The sequence below is a fragment of the Loxodonta africana genome, chromosome 5, assembly GCF_030014295.1.
Source record: "Loxodonta africana isolate mLoxAfr1 chromosome 5, mLoxAfr1.hap2, whole genome shotgun sequence".
Classification (NCBI taxonomy): Eukaryota; Metazoa; Chordata; class Mammalia; order Proboscidea; family Elephantidae; genus Loxodonta; species Loxodonta africana.
Genome location: NC_087346.1, coordinates 19,224,482 through 19,245,546, shown reverse-complemented (window position 1 = coordinate 19,245,546; position 21,065 = coordinate 19,224,482). Strand labels below are relative to the sequence as shown.

At 42.1% G+C, this 21,065-nt stretch overlaps 1 protein-coding gene across 1 annotated transcript in view; it reads left to right on the top strand.

Moving 5' to 3' along the window:
- Positions 1-1,346: 1,346 nt before the first annotated feature.
- Positions 1,347-21,065, top strand: part of FAT4 (FAT atypical cadherin 4) — a 203,205-nt gene continuing 183,486 nt past the window's right edge. The window contains exon 1 of the mRNA XM_010590538.3: positions 1,347-8,230. Coding sequence (XP_010588840.2) covers positions 3,056-8,230 — 5,175 coding nt within the window. The 5' untranslated portion in view covers positions 1,347-3,055. The remainder of the gene's footprint in view (positions 8,231-21,065) is intronic.

Sequence of the window (21,065 nt, the reverse complement as noted above, 5' to 3'; positions counted from 1 at the left end):
GTCTGCATCAGCAGGACTTGATTTAGCTGTCTGCCCTGTTGCTCTTACTGTTATTATTATTATTATTTTACCTTAAATAAAGAGAGGCAATAGGAGATTCCTAAGGATCTTTTTTCTTTGCCACTATCCCAAGGCAAGAAGGAGGAATTAGCCTTGTAACCAGATACTTCGGGGTCTCTGCATCCAATTTTGAAGCAAGAAACGAAGCAGCTAAAGATGTAAGATTAACATAAAACAGCAGAGGGCAGTATTTACTCATGCCTGAACTCTCTCTGCGTGCAGAAAAGTTTTAAATTTGGAGGGGTCATGTGGCAGAAATGTATGACACATGCCCTATATTTTGTATTGTTTGGCTTAAATTCTTATTTTCTACCTTTTTTTTTTCTAAAAGAAAAAAACACTGACCTGATTCCTAGTCACTTTTTTTTTTTCTTTTAAAGAAGCGACATATGCCCACAAAAATTAGCGGCAGTGAACAGCAGGGAAAGTCATCTGAGCGCAGTGTGTGGCACATGGGCATTTTTTAATATTTAAGCTTATACTTCATTTTATTTATTTCAATTTTTCTCAGATCTATCCTTCCCGCAGAAAAAAAAAACAAAACCAAACAAGACTTCATTAGGATTCCTTTGGCTATAAAACGTCCAGGGGGAAAATAACTCCATCGGGATTAAAATGCCGAAAGAACTAACTTTGTAACAGGAAAAGGTCTCTCTCTCTCGGTTCCAAAGGGCTTCCATTGTTATTGTTGTTGAAACTCTAAGGTTCGGCTACTGGCACCTGGGATCCAGTGAGGAAGGAAAACCAAACAAAACAAACACTGAGTTCCCCTGGTTTTTCCTAAAGGAAGTCGAAAGCGCGGCTGCTACCGAGGCCTTGTAGTCCAGAGTCACCTGGAAGGTGAGGGAGGGGGCAAAAGAGTGCCGGTTTAGGGATGAGCTCGCCCTATACTGCAAGGAGCCCTCTCTGTGGACAGAAAAGGAACGGGGAGGGCTCGGTTTAGGTTCTGTCGGATCACACGGTACAGTTCTCCCTCTCCTCCCTTCGAAAGAAAGGGGGCAGGAAACAGTTAAAGCCAATCTGCGCCGTGCATTCCCAGACAGGCTTTGCTTAATCCTTCCTCCCCGCTCGAACAGACCCCTACCCCCCGCCTTTCTTTTATTTCTCTCGACCCCCTTACCCCTGAGTTATTACCAGCATAACAACCTAACGGTCTTACCCCAGAGCCCGCCACCAAAGTTATTTATCTGCAGACCTGACCCCACCCCCATCTATTCTGCGGCAGCCTTTTGCTGTTATTGCTCTGACGCCGGCCAAGATTCGACAAAAAAGAAAAAAAAAAAAAATCGGACCCTTTCTCAATGCCTCCGCCTCTTCGGGCTCCACACTGGACCGCCTACAGGCCTCCGCAGGCTGGAGTGATTAGCATCCCGGGAAGCCAGTAGGAGGCGGGCAAAGCTGGAGGGCGCTCCGGGTAGGAGTGCCAGGCGCGGAGGCCTCAGCTCTGACCCAATGGGGCTGGGGCGAGGGAGGGGCAGTAGGTGACAGGACCCGGAGCTAGGAGGAGTCCCGGAGAACTGAAGTGCGGGGATCAATGAGTGGCCAGCAAAGTTTCTGAGTCTGGCTCCGGCTCGCGGTTTTCCCTCCCCCTCTGTTTGTGTTTTGGCGACGCGCTGTGTGTGTGGGTGTGTGTGTGTGCGTGTTGTGTGTGCGCGCGTGCAGCAGGGAAGGGGCGGGGAGAGCGTGAGGCACCAGCCGGAGGATTAGAGGGTCTCCCTGAGCTCCAGCTCCAACAGCGGTACAGCCTTCAGCCGGGGAGGCGAGAGCCAGAGCGCTGACAGGCGCCGTCCGAAGCTGCTGCGGGCGCCGCCACAGCCCAGCGCCGCCTTGCCGCCTCCACCGCCAACAGTGAAGGAGAAAGAGGGAACCACTCCCCCACCCCAATCCAAAAGCCTTGTGGATTACAAAGTGAAACTGACACAGGACAATAAAAGCAAAGATAACGAGGGCAGGGGCAAGGCGCACTACAGTGGGCGTCTGACTGGGACCGCTGGAGAAAGACGCCCCTGGCATGGTGAGGGGAGGGAACTGGGGAATCGCGCGCTGCTCCTGCCTGACCCTCGAGAGACCAAGAAGAAAAGGGGACCTGCGCTCGCTTTGGATGTACAAATAATGGGTTGGCAGACGCCCCCGCAGAGGTGAAAAATGCCGAGGAGCGCTGGCTGTTGTCTGAGCCCCACCACGGGCACGAAGCCGCAGCAGGGGCGGCGGCGGCGGCGGTGGCTGCGGGAGAAGGGACGGAGCTGAGTGCTCCCGAGTGTCGGAGCCACAGCGCAAAGGCGAGCGCTTGGAACGCCGTTCGAGAGCTGCCTGAGAGCAGACGCCGCCGCTTGGGCCTCAGTGGCCAGGGCTGCAGCCCTGTTGGAGGGGAGTTGCAGCCTTGTTCTTGAGGAGTGGGGACTGGAGGAAATCCCTCTTCTCCAGCTTTTGGGAAAGGAATTCGATTCTCCCGGTTTTCCACCATCCTTCCCCGTGCGCAATTGTGCTTGCACACAGAGCTACCGGCCTTTTTTTTTTTTTTTTTTTTCCTTCTCTCTTCAGTTTCTTCGCAGTGGGTAAGTTCTAAAGTTTCTCAAGACAACTGTTTGCAATGATTCCGCATGTACCTTAAATACAAGCCTTCTCTCTCAACTCACATTCACCCGGCAAAAGACTCAGACTTTCTAGATTCAAATCAAAGCAAAGAGGGGAAATGTACGTGGCTTGAGAAACTTTCTGGAAACTCATCAACGCACACGAGGTCCCGCGGAATGCTCTGCTGCTTTTTGCCACGGCATCTTTCTCGCATCACTCGTTCAACTGGCTACCTGGAGACTTTTCGTTGATGCGACTTGCTTTTGTTGGACTGGAGGTTTTTTGAAATAACAGAGCTCTCAGACAGAGCCTTTGGCTGCTTTTTTTTTTTTTCCCCCCCCGGGGCTACTTAATTCCAATAGATATTATTACGTTTGCTTAACCCCTTCTCTTCATCACACCGTTCAAGGGAACTAGGACCATGGACTTGGCAGCAGAAAGGGCTCCTGGCCGCCCGTGGCTCCTGCTGCCCTCTGTATCAGTATTTGAGATCCTTCGCGTCTTTTGGTTGCTTTCCCTGCTCCCGGGGCCGACTCGGGTCCGCGGGGCCGAGCAGCGCCAGGTGTTCCAAGTGTTGGAAGAGCAACCTCCGGGCACGCTGGTGGGCACCATCCAGACGCGCCAGGGCTTCACCTACCGGCTCAGCGAAAACCACGCCCTGTTTGCCATCAACAGTAGCACCGGAGCTCTGTACACCACCGCCACCATCGACCGCGAGAGCCTGCCCAGCGACGTGATCAACCTGGTGGTCCTTTCCAGCGCGCCCACCTATCCCACTGAAGTGCGGGTTCTGGTGCGGGACCTCAATGACAACGCCCCTGTATTCCCGGACCCTTCGATTGTGGTCACTTTCAAGGAGGACAGTAGCAGCGGGCGCCAAGTCATCTTGGACACTGCCACCGACTCGGACATTGGCTCCAACGGTGTGGACCACCGCTCTTACCGGATCATCCGGGGCAACGAGGCGGGCCGCTTCCGTCTGGATATCACCCTGAACCCGAGCGGCGAGGGTGCGTTCTTGCATCTTGTATCCAAGGGCGGGCTGGACAGGGAGGCCACGCCGCAGTACCAGCTCTTGGTGGAGGTGGAGGACAAGGGCGAGCCAAAGCGGCGGGGCTACCTTCAGGTAAACGTGACTGTGCAAGACATTAATGACAACCCCCCGATTTTTGGCAGTTCTCACTACCAAGCGGGGGTGCCTGAGGACGCGGCTGTGGGCTCTAGCGTCCTCCAGGTGGCGGCGGCGGACGCGGATGAGGGCACCAACGCGGACATCCGCTATCGGCTTCAGGACGAGGGGACCCCCTTCCAGATGGACCCCGAAACGGGACTTATCACGGTGCGGGAGCCTCTGGATTTTGAGGCCCGCCGCCAGTACTCGCTTGCGGTGCAGGCGATGGACCGAGGCGTACCCTCCCTCACTGGGCGCGCGGAGGCGCTGATCCAGCTGCTGGACGTGAACGACAATGACCCCGTGGTGAAGTTCCGCTACTTCCCCGCCACCTCGCGCTATGCCTCAGTGGATGAGAATGCTCAGGTGGGCACCGTGGTGGCTCTGCTCACAGTGACCGACGCAGACTCCCCCGCAGCCAACGGAAATATCTCTGTGCAAATTCTCGGGGGCAACGAGCAGCGCCACTTTGAGGTGCAGAGCAGCAAAGTGCCGAACCTGAGCCTTATCAAGGTGGCCAGCGCCCTGGACCGCGAGCGTATCCCTTCCTACAACCTCACAGTTTCTGTCTCTGATAACTACGGGGCGCCCCCTGCCGCAGCAGTCCAGGCCCGCTCTTCTGTGGCAAGCCTGGTGATTTTTGTCAACGACATCAATGACCACCCTCCTGTCTTTACACAGCAAGTGTACAGAGTTAACCTTAGCGAGGAGGCACCCCCAGGAAGCTATGTGAGTGGAGTGTCTGCCACTGATGGCGACTCTGGTCTCAATGCCAACCTGCGTTATAGCATTGTCTCTGGCAATGAACTAGGCTGGTTCTATATCAGTGAACATAGCGGCCTGGTGACCACTGGGGCTGCTGGGGGCCTGGACCGTGAACTTGCTTCTCTGATTGTACTGAATATCAGTGCGAGGGACCATGGGGTGCACCCCAAGGTTTCCTATGCCCAGCTTGTAGTAACTCTCCTGGATGTGAATGATGAGAAGCCAGTATTCAGCCAGCCAGGAGGGTATGATGTGTCTGTGGTTGAGAATGCCCCCACAGGGACAGAACTGCTGGTGCTTGGGGCGACAGACAGGGACCTGGGTGACAATGGGACAGTGCGCTTCTCACTACAAGAGGCTGAGACTGTCCAGAAGTCCTTCCGTCTGGATCCTGTGTCTGGGAGGTTGAGTACGATCTCCTCTTTGGACAGAGAGGAGCAAGCTTTCTACTCCCTCTTGGTCCTGGCAACAGATCTGGGCTCCCCTCCCCAGTCATCAATGGCTCGCATAAATGTGAGTCTCTTGGATATGAATGACAACAGCCCTGTATTCTACCCAGTCCAATACTTTGCTCATATCCAGGAGAATGAACCTGGAGGTAGCTACATCACCACAGTGTCTGCCACTGACCCAGACTTGGGTCCCAATGGAACCGTCAAGTATAGTATATCAGCTGGGGACAGGTCTCGGTTTCAGGTCAATGCTCAGAGTGGGGTTATTTCTACAAGAATGGCCCTGGACAGAGAAGAAAAAACAGCTTACCAGTTGCAAATAGTGGCAACTGATGGTGGCAATTTACAATCCCCCAACCAAGCGATAGTGACCATCACTGTATTGGACACTCAAGATAACCCACCTGTATTTAGCCAGGCTGCCTACAGCTTTGTGGTCTTTGAGAATGTGGCTCTGGGATATCATGTGGGTAGTGTATCTGCATCCACCATGGATCTCAATTCCAACATCAGTTATCTCATTACTACTGGGGATCAGAAAGGTATGTTTGCTATCAACCAGGTCACTGGGCAGCTTACCACAGCAAGTGTGGTTGACAGAGAAGAGCAATCCTTTTATCAGCTGAAAGTAGTAGCCAGTGGGGGCACAGTGACTGGAGACACAGTGGTTAACATAACAGTTAAGGATCTGAATGACAACTCTCCCCATTTTCTTCAGGCAGTAGAGAGTGTAAACGTGGTGGAGAATTGGCAGGCAGGGCACAGCATTTTCCAAGCCAAAGCTGTGGACCCTGACGAAGGTGTCAATGGCATGGTACTCTATAGCCTGAAGCAAAATCCCAAGAACCTGTTTGCTATCAATGAAAAGAACGGTAACATTAGTCTGCTAGGGTCCCTGGATGTTCATGCCGGTTCCTATCAGATAGAAATCTTGGCATCTGATATGGGTGTTCCGCAGCTGTCCTCTAGTTTCATCTTAACAGTGTGTGTCCATGATGTAAACGACAACCCACCAGTGTTTGACCAGCTTTCTTATGAGGTCACCCTTTCTGAGTCAGAACCTGTGAATTCTCGATTCTTTAAAGTGCAAGCTTCTGATAAGGATTCAGGAGCAAATGGTGAAGTTGCATACAGTATTGCTGAAGGAAATGCAGGAGATGCTTTTGGTGTATTCCCAGATGGTCAATTGTATATAAAAAGTGAACTGGACCGTGAACTTCAAGACAGATATGTTTTACTGGTTGTTGCTTCTGACAGAGCCGTGGAACCCCTTAGTGCTACTGTGAATGTTACTGTGATTTTAGAAGATGTAAATGATAACAGACCTCTTTTTAATAGTACCAATTATACATTTTACTTCGAAGAGGAGCAGAGAGCTGGGTCGTTTGTGGGTAAAGTGAATGCTGTAGATAAAGATTTTGGACCAAATGGAGAAGTAAGGTATTCTTTTGAGAGGGTGCAGCCAGATTTTGAGTTGCATGCTGTTAGTGGGAAGATTACCAATACTCATCAGTTTGACAGGGAGTCCCTGATGAGGCGGCGAGGGACTGCAGTGTTTAGCTTTACAGTTATAGCAACAGATCAGGGGCTCCCTCAGCCTCTCAAGGATCAGGCCACTGTACATGTTTACATGAAGGATATAAATGATAATGCTCCCAAATTTTTGAAAGACTTTTACCAGGCTACAATATCAGAGTCAGCAGCCAACCTGACACAAGTTTTAAGAGTATCTGCCTCAGATGTTGATGAAGGTAGCAATGGACTTATTCATTATTCTGTGATAAAAGGAAATGAAGAAAGACAGTTTGCTATAGACAGTACTTCTGGCCAGGTGACCCTAATTGGTAAATTAGACTATGAAGCAACACCTGCCTATTCCCTTGTTATTCAAGCAGTGGATTCAGGGACGGTCTCCCTCAATTCAACCTGTACCTTAAATATTGATATTTTAGATGAAAATGACAATACCCCTTCTTTCCCTAAATCAACATTATTTGTCGATGTTTTGGAAAACATGAGAATTGGCGAACTGGTGTCCTCTGTTACTGCAACTGATTCAGATTCGGGTGACAATGCTGATTTACATTACAGTATTAGTGGGACCAACAACCATGGAACTTTTAGCATTAGCCCAAACACTGGGAGTATTTTTCTTGCCAAAAAACTGGACTTTGAAACACAGTCTTTGTACAAATTAAATATAACTGCGAAAGACCAAGGAAGGCCTCCTCGTTCATCCACAATGTCAGTGGTTATACACGTGAGGGACTTCAATGACAATCCTCCTAGCTTTCCTCCTGGGGATATTTTCAAGTCTATTGTTGAGAACGTTCCCATTGGCACATCTGTCATTTCAGTAACTGCTCATGATCCCGATGCAGATATTAATGGGAAGCTATCCTATGCGATCATTCAACAGATGCCAAGAGGCAACCACTTTGGCATAGATGAAGTCAAAGGGACGATCTATACTACTGCTGAAATAGATCGGGAATTTGCTAATCTTTTTGAGTTAACTGTAAAAGCCAATGATCAAGCTGTGCCCATAGAAACTAGGCGGTATGCTTTGAAAAACGTGACCATTTTGGTTACAGACCTCAATGACAATGTTCCAATGTTTATATCACAAAATGCCCTTGCTGCAGACCCTTCAGCTGTGATTGGTTCTGTTCTGACAACAATCATGGCTGCTGACCCAGATGAAGGTGCCAATGGAGAGGTGGAGTATGAGATCATCAATGGAGACACAGACACCTTTATTGTGGATCGTTATAGTGGAGACTTGAGAGTGGCTTCTGCACTGGTGCCTTCACAGCTGATCTACAATCTCATAGTTTCAGCAACAGACCTTGGCCCTGAAAGGAAGAAATCAACCACTGAATTGACAGTCATTCTTCAGGGCCTTGATGGACCTGTTTTCACTCAGCCCAAGTATATAACCATCCTGAAGGAAGGAGAACCCATTGGGACCAATGTAATATCAATAGAAGCAGCTAGCCCTAGAGGTTCTGAAGCCCCAGTGGAGTATTATATTGTTTCAGTTCGATGCGAAGAAAAAACTGTCGGACGTCTCTTTACGATTGGACGACTTACTGGCGTCATTCAGACTGCAGCCATTCTGGACCGGGAGCAAGGAGCATGTCTTTACCTGGTGGATGTTTATGCCATAGAAAAATCAACTGCTTTTCCCAGAACCCAGAGAGCAGAGGTAATGATTTTGCAGTCATTTATTAATTATTTGCTGATGTGCCTTTCAGAAGGGTTATTCTCTTTGTGTTCACTTTCTATGATTGCTTACCTTTATTGTTTATTGTTAGTTTTATGAAGAGGGGTACATAAAACCGTTCTGTCACAAAGAAATTCTATAAAGTTAGTTTTCGTCTTGGCCAAAAGCAAACAATGAACATTGTTCACTTTATTTTCACCTCATAGCAATTGTATATATAAGGCTAGGGAGAAATCATTGTCCATATTAGGAATAGAGAGAAGAAAAAAAAAAGTTTTTATAAGCTAGAGCACTACATTGGGCTAACCTCCTTTCAGTAAGGATGTCTATTAGTGGACAGGCAATTCAGGATTATGAGATCCCTACTCCAAAATGAAGAACATTAATAGAAATCAGCATTGCACCATAGCTTTTTGAGGTGGGAGTGGCAAAGCAAGATGGACTGGCATTTTACATCAGGGCAGTATTAATTTTCACATCCTCAGCGGTCTTGGTAGTTTCTTTATAGACAGTGACTAATTTTAATGTGCTGAGCCAAGCCTCGAGAGATTCCTGATTTGCCTTCCCGTTTTAGACACTGTCTTTTGGCTTTGGGTAATCCTTTCTCTTCCCTCCTGAAGTAAAGCAAGAATGTACTGTGAATGATCAGAGATTAGAAACTTTCTTGAGACACAACTGTGTTGTCCTATGCCAAGGTATCGGTGCATTTTGTTCTGTCTGCTGCATAAGCCAGAAGTATCCCAAGCTTCGTCTTCCTTAGGGTTTTAGGCTACTATGTCTTTGTAATTTTTTTTTTTTTAAACTACTTCCAATGTTGTTTCGATAATCAAGTTGAAATGATACAGCTATTTTATGGAAAGCTCTTGTTTACCCTCTTCTAAGTTCTTCCTTCCCTCCCCACTCCCCCCAAAGACATTCTGGTATCACTCAGCCAAAAACACCAAATATCAAATGTGGTTTGTGATACTTGGCAGCGGCCCAGACACAACATGCTTGTGAAAAGTGTTTGTTTCCTTGCTTTCCTTTTTTTTTTTTAGAAGTGGGCATTTTCTTCATTTAAAATAGTTAGTTATTATTATTCATTTAATCCTTAGTGATTCTTTTTTCCGTAATAGCTATGTCTGCTGTATGGAAGGTGAAGTATATTCAGGACTTAGAGAATATTAGTATTCTAAGTAAGATACAATTTTATATACTGCATAGCCCTGAAGGGATTTCTAGGCCAAGTATCCTTTTTTACCTAGTTATTGTTTTTAGAGATCCCAACATAGATAGGTCTTACATGTTGGGCTATGTGGTTTAACTTGGGCCATGCTTTGCATGTAATTTTGTTTTGATTTGAGGTCATCCCTCTCCCCAGACCTAAGCCTATCTATACCTTCCTCCTCGGGAGTTATTTCTTAGATGAAGAGATTTGATCAATTTGAAAACCAAAATATTTATTGAAGTAAGCAAATAAGCCCTTCCAAACTTTAGGTGAGTTTGTTGAACTGTAAAGCAAATTATGTTATTAGTTGTTTGTTTTTTCAGGGTATTACATTTTATTAGAACACTCTGGAGAATGAGAATAAAGGTCTATTATCATTAGACTTATATTGTCTTGTTATCTACTCATTAAATAGGAAAATATCACCTTGGCTTAAATTTATTAAATAGTACTGGCATTGCACTAGGCATGGGATATAAAAATAATCATTATAAATCATTTTGTTGGTAATAGGAAATGATATATGTTACTTTTTTAACTTCAAGTGAAAATGAAGTTAATGAAAATTAAAAACTATTATTTTTATTCATTGTACTCTAGTCATTTAAAAACCTGAGAAGAATTCAATATGATGACTTCTTAAAAAAAAAAAGTCAGGGTATCTTCTGTGAACTAAAGTGCTGAAATTTAAGCCAAGTTTGAGCTCCCAAGCTCCAACCACTCTTAAAATTAAAAGCAAATGTGTTTCTCCAAAGAATATTGAAAGCAATGGTTGGGAGCTAGAATTTCATATTATAATTGCTTGTATCTTTCAAGTATATACAATAAAGTGCTCTTTTCCATCTACTCAAGCATGACTAATTTACCTTGATTCTGCAAAAAAAAAAAAAAGAAGAAGAAGAAAAAAAGGAGTTATCAATTACCTCCGGTTGTCAGAGGTGATTTTTTTATTGTTTGTTTCCAAGTGCAGACTTTGCTGCAATGCATTTTTTCAAAATTTATTCATGTGCACTGAGAGGAGTCTGGGTTGCTCGCTCAGGTTTCTGCCTAGAGTCATGGCTTATCGCATTCCATGGGCAAGCTGAGGGTCAGTGGGTAAAGGAGAAACAGTTTAATCTGCATTCTTGTTCGGGCTCGAACATTTGGGTCCTAGGGCTGAGGGCTGTGATCCTGATATTGCTCCTTCCAGAGATTTGTCCACTTGTACACCTTCACTTGCCTTACCTATTGTATCTAAAACTTTGGCATGCATAAGGGTGTCTTTGAAGGATGGTTTTTGAGTGCGCAGGGCTAATCATCCATTAATTTTACCTCTTTACATTCTAAAAAAAAAATTTTTTTTTTTTACATTCTTAGAAGAGGGCGTGTTGTCTTGATTATGTTAGTTCACATCAAGTTTGTGCCATTTATTTTTAGGTGCAATGGGCAATAGAGACACAATGGATAAATATACATTTCTCTTTTAATATGTGTTGTACAGAAACATGCAAGTTAGGGGCTTGTCTGGACCTCATCAAGGTCTGGGGCTTTGTTTTATTGTTATCTCAGGGCCTAGTATATTATTTGATGTCTAGTAGGTGCTCAGTACATGTTTGTTGAATGAGACGGTGGAAGAGCCAAGACCAGAACAATGTATGCTCTTGTGCCTCAGGAATGAATCAACAGAGAAAATCTGATGGAAGTGGACAGAATTAGTAAACATGATCTTGAATATTAAGTGAACTAAAAAACAAACAAACCAGTTGTGTCTAGTTGATTCAGGCATATTTGGGTTTATAGGTGAATTGAGAATTGGCAGAAAACTCAAAGAGAAACTTGGGTGGGTGGTCTGACATGGAGCTTGGAGTTTCAATAGGGAGAAACAGAATGTATGCATTAAGATAGTCTCCAGGGCTGCAATTCTCAAACTTTTTAGTCTCAAGACCACTTAAAAATTATTGAAGACCTCAAAGAACCTTTTTTAGGTGAGTTTTATCTGTTGATATTTACCATTTTAAGCACTGAACTGAGAAAATGTATAAAATATTATTTGTAATTCAATTAAAATTAAACCCATACCATATTTTTATTTTATTAAAAAAAATCTATTTTCACAAACTAGAAAAATACTACTGAACAGAGTGGCATTTTACACCTTTGCAAATCTCCTGGCTTAATGGAAGACAGCTGAATTCTCAAAACTTTTTCACCCAATCTACTGTGATATATTGTTTTGGTTTAAGTATATGAAATAGGGTCCATCCTTACACACATATATATGGATTTGGATAAGGGAGGAATATTTTAAAATGCTTTTCAGGTAGTCGTCTTTTGTTGTTGTTACTACATTAGAAAATGATAAGTGGTATTTTGTTGAAACTTACTTGCAGTTTGGAATCTGAAACCACCTTTGTGAACTTTTCATACCATACTCTCTTACATAAAAATACATTGGTCTATACTGGACTTTAAATAGATTTTTTACCTCTGCATGGCTTAGAACCATAATGGATCGGTCATTTGGTAAATGCCGGTTAAGTGAATTTTCAGATTTTCAAAGCATAGACGTATTTCATTATACAGTATCAAAATTCACATTGGTTAATATCACCAAGGATCTTATCAGGATAGTCTTTAAATATTGGGACACACAGCCTCATGGCTGAAGGATAGAAGTTTTCTAAAATTTGAATTTTCACTTGAGAATTTTATCTTTAGTAACATATATTGTTAGTTGTTGTCCTTAAGGTGCCAGGCTCCATTTGTTTATTAAAAAAAAAAAAAATGCCAAATACTCATCTATAAAAACCATAGTTTCCTGTCAGTTATTCTTTCAAATTAAAACAGTATTTCATAAATAGACTGGCTAGTTCAGCTTGCAACTCTAACAATTACATATGTGCTTTCCTTTAAGACAATTGTAGCACTTAGGTATCAGCAATGGTTCTTTGTGTGTATTTCACATTTCGTCATACAGAATATTGAAAAGACATTGAAATTTAAGGGTCTAGATTTAGTACAATGAATAATTTTACTATTTCTTTAAGGAAGTTTCTTTACTTTTTAAGTAAAATTACAGTTTTAATTTTTACTGTGAGTATGTGCCAGTGAAGAATACAATAACGGCTAGAACAGTTTGGAGCCACTGCTTTGATTTATGCCAAGGTACTGGCAGTTTTAAGGAACCCTAGTGGCACAGTGGCTAAGCACTTGGCTGCTAACCTATAGGTCAGCTGCTCGAACCCAGCAACTGATTCTTCGTGGGAGAAAGAGGTGGCAATCTGCTTCCATACAGATTCACAGCTTTGGAAACCAAATGCCAACACAATGAACAAGGTAAATTATATTTTGCATTTTTATGAAAATAGTTTTGCCCTCTGAAGCCTTTTAAATGGGTTTCTGGTATGTCTAGAGGTCCCTGGTCTACAGTGGAAGATCCGCTGATCCAGATATTATGTTTAGTGTCAATAAAAAAGTCACTAGAAATATTATATTAAAAGTATAGTTAGAGTATTTAGTAAATGAATTATGATACATTAAAGAGTAGAAATTAATTTTAGCAATTGTATAGTAAATGAACTCATTTCCACACTGAAACCATCAAGATGTCCAAGAGAAATGATGAAAGCATTGTTAAGACCATTGCTGAACACCACGTTTAGAGATTAGTTTCTTTCATGAGACTTAGAATCGGGATGAGCGTACTACAGATTAAGTGACTTTATAAATTGATGTATTATCCATCACAGGCAAAATATAGGCAACAGAATGAGGTATATTGTAATAAATAAATAATTATTATAATTCCCTAAAAATATATTGAGTATTTCTGTGTTCAAAGTCATTGAGTGAAGTAACTTTTAAGCATTTTATCATCTGAGCCTCACAAGAACCCTAATAAATCATTTCCATTTCATAGCTGCAGAAACTGAGGTTCAGGGAAATTGTATAACTTGCTTAAGGCTGTCTAGATAGAAAGCAAAATCACATCTTGACCTGCACAACTCCAGAATTTGTATTCATAACTGTAACCAAATGAAGGTTCTTGTCCTGTCCCATTAGCTGACCGAAATAAGATGGATGCCACACCAACAGTTGCAAGGAAAACAAAAGTGGAAATTTATTGTTTGCATAAACAAGGAGCAACTGGGGCCTAGCAGCCAAAAGACCATGCGCTCCCAGCCCCAGGGGAGCTTGGAGCTTTTATGTCCTCCAGTCCCCACAGGACAGGATTGCTACCCAAATCTGACGCCCCGTCCTTCCCATGTCCATAACTGGAGATTCAGGTACTGAGTCATTTGCAAAGGAAGGGAGCTTTCACTTTGCAAATGGCCTCTGGTGCAGCTGTGTGCCAGAGAACATCTTCTTCTCCTGCAAAGTTCGAGTCTGGGGTCAAGTTCAGGGTCACGGCTCTTCAGGTCCTGTGCATGCCCTGAAATCTTGGTTTGCGCCCATCGGTGGGATTTGGGAGCCAAATTCAAAACCCGGTTAGGGCCCACTTGTGATGGGGCCATACTGCAGTTAGAAACTGTGGATTGGCTGGCTGTGAGGGGGGAACTGCAGCGGAGTAGGGGGAAGCCTCCTCAGTGGCTTTGTAGCCACTATTCTATAAAACCAGGGAATCCATGGTTTTAGTTAAGAGAAAGGTTCTTTGCTCTGTAGATATGGGCATATGTTTCTTAAATTTTTTTTTTTACCTCCCTCTTTGTCGTTAAAAATTCTTTACCAAGTGTAATTATGTACTCTCTGAACTATGGGGCAACAAGATTTTTGCCTGCCTCAATCAGAACAATCAGCACATGCAGTAGATAGCTAGGGGTCAGTGAAGAAGTGGTAGCAGCCACTCCAAACTGGGGATCTGTGGATGTGTTTTGGGAGAAGGGAGATGGGTGAGAATGTGGGAGAGAAGAACCAGTGACAAAGGAAGAGCACAGATATATATAGTGTGTGTCCTAACCCACTACACACCGTACAGCGTATGAGGGTGGAGGGTCCATTTCTACGTTTGTAGGTGATGAATCTTCCTCTCCACGGAGTATTGATGGGGCTGGGGTGGATACAGTATGAAAATTATATTAAATGGAGGTTAAAAAAAGGGGGGGGGAGGAAAAATGTATTGCTTTTTCTGCTTTGGATCTCTGGAATATTTCTTTAAAGACACCCTATGATTTATTTTCTGATCCTTTTTTTCCTTTTGGGTTTTTTTTTATTTTCCAAAGTTCTTAAAATACTGTGAGTCTTCAGGACATGTGCAAATGTTTGTCACAACCAGGATTATTGATGGCCAGTTAAACTCATGCTGCCTATTTTATATATGTCTTCAGGATGCTTACGTTGGCCATGCTGTTTTGGTGATAGATTTCCACAGACATAATTTATATCCTGATGAATGTATTGCTTGTTTCTTTTTTGCCATTTTTAAAACACTTACCATTTTAGTCCTTTATTGTGCCATTAGATTCTGAGGCAGCTATTCTAGGAATAGTTTTCAAAAATACTTATGTATTTAGCATTTTGTGGGATCAATTTTTCATTGCATTGTCTGCAGCCTGCACTTCGTCATCATTAGAATGAAAAACTGCCTAAGAACCTCATTAGTTGTGAGGATATGTTGTGTTAGGCCCTGAGGTGGGTCTTTTATTCCAAGAATTAATAAATCTATGACTCAGTTCTTTACAATACTGATAAAAGGAGCCTGTGAGTGGAACTAGGAAAAGGATGACTGGCAAATGATATGGCCAAGATGGATTAAAAAGTTCCATAAAGTGTCCTACAAACAGAGGATGATAAATATTCTCTAATGCTTCCAGGCTTTAAGTAATTCTCGGACAAGAGTAACCAATTTTAATACTATGCCAAGTAAAAATGAAAGAGTAGGAGAAGCAGACAAGTGGAAAAAAATTCCCTGAGACAAATGTTCTTTTTAAAATATACACATACAATTTATATGTTAACATATATGCACCCATTATATAGTGCCTGCTGGTTTTTCCCTGATGTTAATACTCTGACACAAAATCAGACAATCAAGTTTGAAAATGAAACATAATCCAGTTGGCAGGTGATTTATATGTTGTAATGGAGAATTGACTATAGAATACAGTCTATAGACACAGTCTATATATATATGTATATATATGTATCTCTCCATGTTTAAGAAATGATCAGTAAGTAAAAGCAAAGAATTTTAAGGGTTTGGAGGAAATGGTGAGAGACATGTACAAACCATGCTGTTGGCAGCTGGAAGCCAGTGGCATTGTTGTAGGTTATTTGTTACAGATTATTTATTTGACATTGTTCTGAAGCACTTTATCACTCATATTCTAACATGTATAAAGTACTTAAATTATGTCAGGCACTGGTGAAAACTAGGGATTATCTTGTCATCACAATGATTTGGTAGGTAGGAATGTACCTCATCATTCCATAGATGAGACTACTGAGGTTTATGGAGGTTAAGTTTATGGAGCTGGTTTATGGTGAAAGCAGGATTTGAACTCAGGATTCTGACTCTAGACTCTGTGCATTTAACCCCTACACAATAGTGACTGTTTCTAATTTTTATAAGTACAGTTAATGCTTTCTATACTCTAGTAGGCATATAATTTTTACTGCATAAAAGTTTGCCTTCATAATTTTGTATTTCTTTATATGGCTGATTGAAGAAATATAGGGTAAAGTGAAATTTGGAGAGGGACTCAGTAGCAGGATTGCTTTACTCCCCTATCATTCTTTGTTTAGGTTAGGATTGAATAAATGGTGCTGTTATCTGTCAGTTCTTCATTTTGCTTTTTTAAGCGTGGGGGGGGGGATTTATTTGCTTTCTTCCAGGGACTGCCTCATTTCATTTCTTGTCTTTTCAGCAAACCTCCTTAAAAGAGTTGCCTATAGCCACCTTCGTTCTTCTTATTCCTTCTAAAATCCACTCCCATCAGGCTTAGCTCCTGCCCACCAATGAAATTGCTCTTAGCAAGGCCACTATGACAGGCATATTGCTAGATCCAACCATCAGTTCTCAGTGTTCATCCTATGTGACATGTAAGCAGAATTTGACCAAGTTGATCCCTCTCCCTTACGTGAAATACTTTGTTTATTTGGCTTCATGTCATCGTGCTCTCTTGGTTTTATGTCCTATTTCTTGGACCATTTCCTTAGCCTCTTTCACCAGCTTCTCTCCATCTCCCCAAATTCTAAACGTTAGACTGTCCCTGGAATCAGTTTTTGAAACCCTTCTCTTTTCAATTTTCACTCATTCCATTGAGGATCTCAACCATTCTCATGACTTTTAATAACTTACATACACTGATGACTCACAAAATTCTGTTTCCAGTCCACGTATCTCTTCTGAATTCTGTATTCATTTAACCAAATGCTTACTCAGTATCTTTGATTGGATATTTAATAGATATTTAAAATTAGCATTTGCAAATCTGACACCCTGACATCGTCCTCAATAATAACCTACTCCATCTTCATCAATCCCCTCCTCAGTTGATGCTAGTTTCAGCCTTCAAATTGTTCGGATCAAAAGCTTTGGAGTCATTTTTTACTGCTCTCTTTCTTTCTCATCCTTTGTGTAATCTGTCAGCTAATCTTGTTGGCTTAACCTTAAAAATATATCCAGAAATTTATCATTTTTCATCAACTCAACTGTAACTACCTTTGTCTAAGAGACCATCATCTTTTCCTTGAGTTATTGAAGATATTCCCATGTTGGTCTCTGACATCCTTTCTAACTGTTCTTGCTTTTGCCCTCTGCTTTTCCTACACTAGCTTCTTGCTAGTCCTAGAAATTGCTAGGTACACACCCGCCTTAGGGCTCTTGTTCCTGTCTGTTCCCTCTGCATAGAATGCTCTTTTCTCCAGACACCTATTAGGATAATTCTTTCCAGTGCTTTAAATGTTTGCTCATATCTCAAATTCTTAATAAGGCTAGACCTTCTTTTACTAACTTATTTATTACTTCAATCACCCCCTCTGCCTGCCCAGTCCCAATTATTCTGCTGCAGTTTTTCATATTCTATTACCCCAAAAGGATTTAGCAGCCTTCATAGTCAGCTTCTCCCTGTGTCCCCAAATGTTAAATGTCCAAACGCCCTTGAAATCAGTTCTGAAAATTCTTTTCAGTTTATACTACATCTTTGAGGAACTTAGTAAACCTCATAACTTTCAATAACATATATCCACTGTCTATGTATTGCTCTATAGTTTTTTTGTGCTTTATCTGTCTTCCTCCAAAGGTAATGAAGTCCCACAAAGGCAGGTATATTTATCTGCTAAGTTCACAGATATACCTCAGGAGACTAGGACATAATTTAGAACAAGGTAGGCACAAGATACATTTTTGTTAAATGATTGAATAAATGAATGTGTTTAGGAATGAATGAACTAGCTTCTCTGCTTCTGCCATTGTCCCCCGTTCAGTCTAGTTTCATAGCAGCCAGAGTGATCCTTTAGAATGTAGGTCAGATAATTTCACTCATTTGCTCAAAATGCATGACTTCCCATTTCACTCATGCTAAAAGCCAACTAATTCCTCACAGTGACCCATAAGGCCCTGTGTGACCTGCTCTTTTCCATTACTTTTGTGACCTGTCTTCCTCGTGGATCTGCCCCACTTGTTTACCTCAGCAGCCATAATAAGAGCTGCAGGTCCAGGTATCAGGCACTCTTGCCTCAGAGTTTTTGTGCTTGCTGTACTCAGCCTGCCTTGATCACTCCCTCACTTCTTTTACATCTTTTCTCAAAGTTATCTCAAATTCATCCTTGCTCCCAACTTCTGTTTCCTCTTTTCTTCTTTTTATTTAGCCTTAGTCCTTATCCTCATTCAGCATAACACCTATGTTACTTCTTTGTTTTATTTATGACTGACTCTTTTTGAAGTCTCTGGGTGGTACACAGGGTTAACATGCTCAGCTGCTAATAGAAAGGTTAGCAGTCCTAGTCCACCCAGAGGCACCTTGGAAAAAAGGTCTGGTGATCTACTTTCAAAAGGTAGTCATTGAAATCTCTGTGGAGCACAATCTTCCTCTGACACACATGGGATTGCCATGAGTTGGGATTGACTCCAAGGCAACTGGTTTTCCTCTGGTCCCTCTAGAATATGTTCTATGAGGGGAGAAATTTTCTTTTATTTTACTGTTTTGTTATATTTTTATTGAAAGTATACACAGCAAAACGGGTTCTCACTTAAGAATTTCTACACACATTTTTTCAGTGACATTGGTTCCACTTTTCATATTGTGTCAATGTTCTCATATTTCTGTTCTAGTTGTTCCATTCCCATTAACTTAGCCTCACTTTTGTCCCCCCTCCCACTCCTAACCTTCCCATCCGTGCTTTAGAGTGACTGTTGACCATTTGGTCTCATATAGATAATTTTTCCCCAAAAGAGCTCAATACTCAAGGGTGACGTTCTTTACTTTTTGAGCTAACCTGCTATTTATTAAAATGTCACTTCAGGGGATAGTTTCACTTTAAGGTTTAAAGAATATGTCAGGGTAATAGTCCAGTCTCAATGGGTCCAGTAATTCTAGATTTTTTGAGAATCTGAAGTTCTATTCCATGTTTTTCCACCTTTCTATCAGGATTCTTCTACTGTGACTCTGATCAGAACATTCGGTAGTGGTAGCCAGGCACCATCTAGTTCTTCTGGTCTCAAGGTAGAGGGGGCTGTGGTTCAGGGAGACAGTTAGCCCTGTAGACTGGTTCCTTCTCTGATTCTTAGGTTTCCTTCTTTCTATTTTGTTCCAGGTGAAGAGAAATGGATAGTTCTATCATAGAACGGCCACTTTCAAGCTTTTAAGACCCCAGGCACTACTCATCAAACTAAGATGTAGAAATAAACTTTATGAACTATATTATCCAATTTGACCAACTAGTCCCATGAGACTATGACCCTAAGTCTTCAAACCAAGAATGTTAAACCCATGAGGTGATTGGTTATGTCTAAGAAGTATCTGTATCTGTAGCCCCTATTTGTTTATATGTATACAAGAAAAAAGATGTATTGGTAAATGCTATGTTATATATAGGAGCCCTGGTGGTGCAGTGGTTAAGAGCTTGGCTGCTAACCAAAAGACTGGCAGTTCAGATCCACCAGCCGCTCCTTGGAAACCCTATGTCGCAGTTCTACTCTGTCCTTTAGTGTCACTGTGAGTCGAATCGACTCGATGGCAATGGGATTTTTGGCTTTATGTTGTATATAACCTTGCAAGAACAAAAATAACATATTTTTTCTTTTGTACAAATTAGTAGCGTCAGTTACATTTGTCAAGCTGTGTATATTCCACCCACATTCAGTGCTACCTTTCCCATCACCATAAACAAAAAGTGACTAAAATCTAGAGAATGATTCCCCTTCTTCCCTCCTTACCCTACCCCCGGTAACCACCAATGAACTTGGTCTCTGTATATGTACCTATACTTGTCATTTCATGAAAGTGAGATCATACAATGTTTGTCCTTTTGTTATTGTCTTATTTTGCTCAGCACAATATCCTCCAGGTTCACCCATGTTGCCAGATGTTTTAAGAACTCATTTTTCATTGTGGCTGCATAGTGTCTCATTGTATGTATATACCACATTTTATTTATACATTTATGTGTTAATGGGCACTTAGGTTGTTTCCATCTTTTTGCTATTGTGAATAGAGCAACAATGAACATAGGTGTGCATGTGTCTATTCGTGTCTCTTTCGCTTATTATAGATTCTCAATATTTCATAAAGTAAGAGATTCCTGTTGAAAATGCTGAAAGCATGTTGCTTAAGTGCCAGGGAGCTAGATTAGTGATGCATGCTGAAGTAAAGGAGTTATTTTTCATATCCCAAGCCAAATCTGTGTAGCTTCTTCTGAAAATAGTGAAGCTAGCTAATTAGGCAAAGGCTGATTTTCCTGAATAAATTGACAGTGGCTGCATGACTTGGCTGGCTAAGAGCCTTGAAACCCAATCTCCAGAAATCTTTAGTGTCGGCAGTACGGTAGGATCACCAATGTTTATTTTATAGATACTTTGAGAAAAGAGAGCATTTAAGTATGTATATCACAATCTATGCTACACTATTACCATGTCTCATTGCTTCCGTAGAACTTATCTAATTTTGCTTAACAGAGCAACTTTAAACAAGTTGTAAACTATCTCGTGTCTCAGCAAAACGTTGAGTGCATTTAAAAGAAAAATACTACTTTCAGAATTGGTAAGTTTAAATACTACTTTTTTCCCCCAAATATACCATTCTTGCTCAACATTGAGTATTAATAACCTCCATAAACTTGATAAATAAAATGTAGAAAAGAAAATATTGCTTAATAATCATCCTGATTGAGGTTCAGCTGAAAGAGCATATGGTTTGATTTGGAAGAAACTTGATTGCAATGTGGTCTTGGCTGCTCCAGGAATCTCCTGTGTAAAATGGAAATGTAAAACCTATTTCATAGCTTCTTGTGAGAAAATAAAAAAAGAAAGGCATTCAGTAAAGTCAGATCCCTTCATTCATTCTTTCCCCAAAGAGTGCTAGCCTTTTTTCTTGATTTCCTTTAACAAGTCTGTAAGAAGGCAAGAAAGCATTTTTACCTTCTTTTTAAACAAAAAGGGCAGCATTTCCCAACTTGTGTATGGTCAGAAATCAG